This window comes from Nannospalax galili, unplaced genomic scaffold (genome assembly GCF_000622305.1).
Source record: "Nannospalax galili isolate Female #2095 unplaced genomic scaffold, S.galili_v1.0 scaffold456, whole genome shotgun sequence".
In the NCBI taxonomy this organism is placed as follows: Eukaryota; Metazoa; Chordata; class Mammalia; order Rodentia; family Spalacidae; genus Nannospalax; species Nannospalax galili.
In genome coordinates, this window is record NW_008337055.1 from 880,783 (window position 1) to 888,870 (window position 8,088).

At 47.5% G+C, this 8,088-nt stretch overlaps 1 protein-coding gene across 3 annotated transcripts in view; it reads right to left on the reverse strand.

Annotated features, from left to right (window-relative positions):
- Positions 1-3,833: 3,833 nt before the first annotated feature.
- Scgn (secretagogin, EF-hand calcium binding protein) overlaps positions 3,834-8,088 on the reverse strand; it is a 44,360-nt gene continuing 40,105 nt past the window's right edge. For all 3 annotated transcript variants that reach the window (XM_008831898.1, XM_008831897.1, XM_008831896.1), the window contains one exon: positions 3,834-4,345. In XM_008831898.1, coding sequence (XP_008830120.1) covers positions 4,217-4,345 — 129 coding nt within the window. In that variant the 3' untranslated portion in view covers positions 3,834-4,216. The remainder of the gene's footprint in view (positions 4,346-8,088) is intronic.

Genomic DNA, 8,088 nt, shown 5'->3' on the forward strand with positions numbered 1-8,088 from the left:
CATGTCACCCCCAGTGACATGCTCCAGGAGAGCCACACCTTCTAAAACCTCCCAAAACAGGGCCACCATGTGGGGACAAAATGTCCAAATACTTGGAGCCTATGGGGACATTTTCATTCAAACCATCACACCTTCATCACAGCCCTCTCCTTTGTTCGGAACTTAGTTCCTACTTCAGCAAGATGGACAGCCTTTTTCTGTGGCTTCTACCCAAAGGCATATCCCAGCCATCCTTAGATTCCTTATCTAGATGCAGGTGCCCTGGAGAAGCTGGAAAGACTTACTATTCTTTCCAACTTGGAAATAAAAGCTGGGCCCAAAAGAGAAATTAATTAAGCAGAAGCAGAAAGAACTCTGAGGTGGTGGAGATGACGATGGTCATGATAGTGATGGTGATGGTGGTGATGGTGATGATTATAATGGTGGCGATGATGGTGGTCATGATGATAGTGAGAATGGTGATGATGATGATGGTTATGGTGATAATGTTGGTAATTATGATGGTAATGGTGATGATGATGGTGGTGATGATGATGGTGGTGATAATGTTGGTGATGATAATGATGATGATGATGGTGATGATTATGGTGATAATCATGATGAGATGGTGATAATGGTGGTGATGAAATGGTGATGATGGTGATGATGAGATAGTGATAGTGGTGATGGTGATGATGATGGTGATGGTAGTGACAATTGTGATGATGGCTTATGAGTCTTCCCATCCTATGCTTTTTCTTTGTCATGCTTGAAACCCATGTACAATCACAGATCCCTGAATACTTTGTACTAAATGCAGGTCTCCCGGAGAAGCTAGAAAGACTTACTACTCTTTCCAACTTGGGAATAAGACCTGGACCTAAAAAGAAAAAGATTATACACAAGCAGAATGGATTCTGAGGTGACCACAAGGTGTGAAGTGAGGACTCAAAGCCAGCAGGAATGTTTGATGCCCAGACCCATGAAGGATGGCCGGCTCACTCCTGGGGAGAGCACCAGGAGTTTCTGAAGCAAGGTGGAGCCAGGGAACAAGGTGGTGGTATGTCAGAAGTACCCCTCCTTCCACAGTCACAGTCCCACTTCATGTTTGCCTAGAGCATTCTATTTACAAAATGCTCACACAGTAGCTTGGCAGATGATACAACCTTCTCACTACATGGGGACTCATTATTTCTGTGTGTGTGTGTGTGTGTGTGTGTGTGTGTGTGTGTGTGTGACTTGTAGGCGTGTGTACACATGGAAGCCAGAGATCCGCACTGGGTACCTTTCTCTAGCCTCTATACATTATTATACCTTATTTTTTGAGACAGGGTCTTTCTCTAACCTGAAGCTCACTGATTCAGTATGTTGGCCAGCCAGCAACCTCCAGAAATCCAGCTGTTTACGTCTCCCCAGCATGGAGATTAAGGTGGGAGCCTCTTCATCTAGCTCCTAACATGGGCGCTAGGGATCCAAACTCCAAGGCTTGTGCTTGTGCAGAAGCATGTTACCAGCTGTGCCATGTCCCTATTTTTGTTCAATAAATGAAGAAATTGATATTCAAAGTGGTGGCATGTCAGTATTAATGTATGAGATATGAGAACTATTATTATAAAACTGGTATGTGGTGGGCTCAAGAATTTAACCGTAGCTCCTAATTCTACGGTGAGATGTGTCTCAGTGCCTCATTTACAGTGCCCCCCCATTATATGTCTCTTCTGACTGGACATAGTCTAGAGCGTTTAGAATACTGGGTGCCTTTGTTTGGCCAATGGCCTACTTCTGGCCTAATGCTATATGAAGCAGCTGCATCCATAAACTTACTTCTTAAAGAAACTAGAAAACAGAAATTGGCAGAGGCAAATGAGTTAGTTTAAAGTTTGGCCAAACTCAAGGGCAGGGGTGGGGGATAGTTTCTTTCTACCTTTTTCTGTAGCAAAGTTACAATTTTATGGAAAAGATTTCTCAGGAAATAGGTTGACTCTCGTTGCCAGCAATATGTGCAGCTCTCAGGAATGCTCCTCCTCTTGCCGACACCCGGACTTCAGCTTCCCCTTCCCCCAGCACAGGACTCCTGGGGAAATTTTAATTCTGTGGGGTCTACTGTTCCATTGGTCTGATAGCCCGAGTCCTTCCTTAGAATGCCTCCCCTCTGGTAGCACAATGCCGGCCCTCCTGCCAATGAGACAACAGTCAACTGCCGTGAAGCATTTTAGTTCACAGAAGAAACTTCCAGCTTTAGATTTTCCTTACAGCAAGAGTCATTACACGTGATTTTAAACAATGATATTAGCAATTAAAGTAGTAAAGGAAAGCATCTGTCACTCTCCCTCAGCACACGTTTGCAGGGTCGAAGCAAACTTCAGACGGCTACTTTCATTAATAATGACACATGTTCCGCAAGCAACCGGGAGTGCAAGCGACCACAAGAGTAAGGGGGACACATGGAAACTGTTAAACGGGGACACGGTGGCTGACCTAGCTATGTTTCCAGTCACTGTGATAAAATACCTGACAGAAGCAGGGGTTTGTCTTAGCTCACAGTTCCAGGATACAGCCCATCACAGCAGGGAGTCAGGCAACAAGAGTTTGCAGGGTCTGGACACATCACGTCCACAGCCAGGAGACAGAGATGGATGGATACGTGCTGCTGCTCAACACCCTTTCTCCACTTACACAGTCCAGGGTCCCATCTGGGGAATGGCACCGCTCACAGTGCGTGGGTCTTCCCACACCAACTAAAACAAGGTCATCCCTCACAGGCATGCCCAGAGACCTGTCTCCTAGGTGGTTTTAGATCTTACCATGTTGATTATTAAGATTAACCATCTCAGTGGGCTAAGAGTGTGCAGAAGTGCTCATGAGAGACGCTGCGGTAGGAAAGCCTCAGGGACCCTAAATTTGCTGGGCGACGCTGCTGGGAGAGGAAGCAATGGAGCCAGGCAGGTGCCTGGGCAGCCTTAGAAACATTTTCTCTGCATTTCTTTTTTTTTTATTTATTTTTTTAATGCATGTTTTGCCTACATGTATGTCAGTGTACCTATGTCATGTAATGCCTACGGAGATCAGAAGATGGGGTCAGATCCCCTGGAACTGGAGTTACAAATGGTTGTTAGCTGCCGTGTGGTTACTGGGAATCAAACCCAGGTCCTCTGCAAGAGCAGCCAGTGCTCCTAACAGCTGAGCCACCGCTCAGGCCCCTCTGCATTTCTTTTCTAGCTCCTCCTACCTGGGCAGGTGAACTCACCAAAGCGTTGAGAATGAAATCCAGCTGGGCACCGTGGCACACACTTGTAATCCTAGCACTCAGGAAACAGAAGCAAGAGGCTGGAGGATGAAGCTATCAAGAGTTAAAACGCCTAGCCAAGGGTGCTGTGGTCTTCCTGTCTGTGGTGGTTTGGATGAGAATGTCCCCCGTAGGCTTCAGGTATTTGGACATTCTGTCCCCACTTGGTTTTGAGAGTTTGGGGAGGTCTTAGAAGGTGTGGCCATGCTGGAAGAAGCAGGTCTCTCAGGGCACAGCCTACAGAGTTCTCAAGTCACTCTCTGCTTCCTGTGCCTACTTGAAGATGTGAGAGTTAGCTCCTGCTCTTACTCCAGCCACCTCTGCCCCCATGCCTCCCCACCATGATGGACTCTTGCCCCTTGGAACCATAAGCTAAATAAACTCTTTCTTTTATAAGTTCCCATGATCAGTGCTTCTATCACAGCAACAGAAAAGAAACTAATACGCCATCCAATAAAAAATCACCGTGAGCAGCTGCTACCTCAGCTGGACCCAGTGGCTTCTCTGGGACACCCCCCCCCCAGCTCCCGAACCAGCAGGGGGAACACTTCAAAAATCACAACTTCAGTTTTGACTGCAGATTTATTTCCACATGAAAATCCACTTGACAGACAGCCACAGGTGACACTTTAACTCAGAAGAAAGCTCTGGAGGAAGAACAGGAGACGGTGGGTGAAGGGGATGGTGACTGGGAAGGTCGAGCAGGTTAGCTGAGCCCATGGAGGACAGAAAGGTCAAGGCCAAGGGGAGAGTGCTGCATGCGAACATCCCCTGGGACAGAACCATGGCTGGCTTAGGAAGCAGCACCCTAGACCCTCCCTCTGCCCAGGATACCCACAAGTACCACACCATCCAAGAAGTTTGCTGATGGGTCTCTGAGATCAAAGCGCAGACAAACTGCTCACAGCAAGAGCACAGAAACACAAGCAGACGAGGCAGGGCATCTGGAGATCAGGGGGCAATTTTCAGGCCAAGACAGAGTGCCAGCTCAGACTTCTGGATCTTGCCATCCTTATTCACGTCACAGTGGCGTAGCAGAATTTCCCGGAACTTATCAAGATCCACACCACTGATGCTGGGCTGAGGGATGACAGGACACTGTGATTCAGCATTCAGGAAGCCAGAGGCAGTCCCACCCTCCAAGCCCCCTCCCAGAGTCCTATAAGCTCTGTCAGCCTCAGAGGGATGAGCCCTGAGGAGCCAGGGACACACGCTGTCCCCGCACTCTACCCAGGGTCCCTTGTGCCTGCTGCCAGTGGTGTCATTTCTCAACCTGTTCCTTCAGGCAAGGTACACAGTCAATCAATCAATCAATCAATCAATCAATCAATCAACACTTGAAGTCTCATTTCCACATCACTCCCTGCAGTTTACTAGAAAGCCTGCCTCTATTAGCTACCGTACTGAAGACATTCTGCCCTCATGTGACAAGAAACTCTTTCTTGTGTACACTGATGTATTTGTTTCCTTGGGAAGCTTAGTGCCTCTAGTTTGAAGAAGGTTTATATAGAATGAAAATTTAATTCCCGTGTTACATGGCCAAGCTGGTGATTATTTAGTGAGCGTTTATTCCAAGGAGTGCTTGCCGACTAAGGAAGAATCATGATGCATGCTGTCATCGTTAACGTCAGCTGTCAACTTGACGCACCTGGGAAGATAAAACCTCAACTGAGGAAGTTCCTCCTTCTGGAAAGATTGGCCTGTGCTGTACTAAAAGGTAGCTGGGCAAGCCAAGGGAAACCAGACAGGCAGCAGGGCTCCTCCGTGTTCTCTGCTTCATGTCCTGCCTTCAGGCTCCTGCCCTGGCTTCCCTCTGTCATGGACAGTGAGCTGTTAGTTAAATAAACCCTTTTCTCCCCAAGTTGCTTTTGTTGTCGTGTTTATCACAGCAACAGAACCCAAACTAGGACGTGTGTGAATCAGGAAAACATTCAAAGCTTCAAGGCTGCAAAGGTAGAGGTAGAATTAACTGCCGCTGTAGTCCACCCTCATGGTCACCCCGAGGGAAGTCATCACAGCTCTTCTCTCAGACTCCGGAAGAGGATCAGCAGAGAGAGCTCAGCAACGTGCCACGGGAGGAGAGCTGCCTTTTATCCCAAATCTTCTGGCTGATGAAGTGCTTAGTCTGTGACCTCACACTGTTCTGGAGAGAGGCTGGCTTAGGAAGCCAGGGGTGCTGATGAACCCAAACCACAAAGTCATGTCCAGAGAGGAAAATCAGTGAACTCTGTTTCCAAGCCTCCTGATTACTTGAGTGGTTTTGAGTGGAGAAGAAAAAGCAGCCGCCCTCCAGACCTGACTTTTGAGTCCTTGGGAGGAACTCCCCCACCTCTAACCCTGCCTCCAAGCTTTCATCACTTCCAGAGCAGCCCTCTAAAAATTCTTCAAAAGGGAAAACTCCTTCTTCCCAAACTAGAGAGCCACAGTCAAGCAGGCTAATTGACTCTCCAACAGGGCAGGTGAATGGTAGCGAATCTGCCCCAACAGTGGATCAAACAGAGGAGAGAAATTATTGCCAATACCAGACTGGGCCCGGGCTTGGGAAGAGCAGGGACCACTCCTGCCTGTCAAAAGTGCCTGGAATGATTAGACTGGAGGCCGAGATGAAACACAGTGTCCCAAGGTCCCTCCTGTTGGACCCGGAGACTTCCCCAGGCGTCGGGAAGAGGTGGCTGTATGTGGACTCAGACGAAGCTGCACGAGAGCGCCCCCAAGGAGCTCAGCTGCTGTACAGGTGTGGGGGGGTGCCCACTTTTCAGCACCTATAACTCATTGCTATTACGTTTCTTCAGTAAGTGGTACTGTCATGGAAAGTCCTTCACTTAGAAAACACCGCAGTAGTCCTCACTCATGCCTAAGCAAGAAGTATTTGCCTGTGTCTTTACTTCATTGAAACTACTCAGCTTTTTTTTTTTTTCAGATTGAAGAATAATAGGTTTTTATTTAAGTATACTATCTTTCAAATAAATAAAAAACATTTGGGGGGTTTGAATAGAAGGGAGAGAGGGAGGGAGGGAGGACACAAAGAAGGGCAGTCACGGAACACCTGTTATAGGGAGAGAGGACTGTCGCCCCCTCCATTTAAGGTAGTGAATATATGGAAGGAACCTGAAGACTAAGATCCGGTAGAAAGTAGGAATGACATCGTGAGTTTCTGTGCTCTCTGCTGTCTGGCTTCCAAGGCCAGTCTGGACCATATACAGGCCAGCCTAGCCACCTTCGTAAGACCTTGTCTGAAGCAGAAGTAAAGAAAGACCAAGATGTAGCTGAGTGCGTGCCTACGCATGTGAGATCCGGAGTTCAATCCCCACCACGTAGCACAGGACACAGCTGCAGTTAGAGGTGCTGAATGACTGGTCCATAGTCACCTTTCTAGCCTGGCATCCTAGGAGGTCGGCCTAGACCTGGACTTCTTAGCCTATGTTCTCCTTAGCTTTTTACATTTTACTTTCCTTTTGAATCTTAATAGTTCTTAAGGATCTCTTTTATTTCTGTTTATGTGTGTACACGTGTGTGCAGTGCCTGTGGAGACCAGAGGAGGGAATTGGGCCCTGGATCTGGAATTGGAGGAAGGGTGAGCCATACTGGGAACCTGCAAGAGCTACGCATGGCTTTAACCACTGAGCCAGCTCTCCAGCATGTCCGTACTTGTATATGAAGAGGTAATTTTATAATCAGAAAAGGAAGCAAATATTTTAAACCACGGTGAGTCAGCAGCCATCGCACACGGCCACCCCTGACTTAGATGCACACCTTCTTTACACTAGTCGCTCACAGGACCGTCCGCTGTGGCCACACAGTCATGCGTTTACCTAAGAGTCTTTTTGGGAATTCCCTCTGTGTTTACTCTTCTGCGGCCCAAGACTGTGCTCTGATGATGACAACTGACTGTTCTGATACAATAATAAAGACTATTATTTTTGGAAGTTACACCGTCCCCCGCATCCCAGGTAACCACATAGCCTTAGGAGGCAGATCTCACTGAGTTCCCCTATGTGGATGAGTTGAGGGCCACAGAGGGGCTGACAAGCATGTCCACAGACATAACATTCACGTCCACCATGTGAATATGTCTCTTCTGCTGAAAAATTTCCAGGGAATGAAGAGAAGAGGAGAAACCGAGGTGACAGGTGCCATAAGAAAGGGAGGGTCAGACATCTCACTCTGGAGAGCACTTGCCATGTTCTATGCAGGAGAGGACTCAAGTTCAGCTTAACTAGGTCTCCACATGTGCTGCTCAGCCCTGTGTGGGGACCATGGGAGAATCACCATGGCAAGCTCTCTGCCTGGGGTCTGTAAGGATCAACCTCAGGTGTATCCTCAGTCAGGACCCTGGTTCCATTACACAGGAGGCCAGGCAGCTCCCCAAACTGACTCACCCTCCATTCAGCCCATCAGAGCAAATTAAAACTCCAGTTGGGCAAGTCCATCTACCATTGTACTGAATGTATTAGGAATTTATTAGGAATTTAGAAATCAGAAATTAAAGATGAATATTAACTCTGTAAACTCTGAAACCAAACTGAACATTGCTGTGACACTGTGTGAAGTAGATAAGTAGATAAGAAGCTAAGTTGTAACTTAGCAACCAAACAGAACCTATGTGAGTTGAGTGTCTGTGTGTTGGTGATAAGTGACCACAGGGTGTGAGCCATATCTCAAGAAAACACTGAAGTTACTGACGTAAGTCAGAAGGACTTCAGCCAGAAAAGAAATATATAAAATCTGGTAGCTAAAAAGATTCTTTTGATGCTTGGCCACACGAGACTCTGAATCCGTGGGCCTCATCCCGGCACATTGCCCAAAACCTGAGACCGCTACCT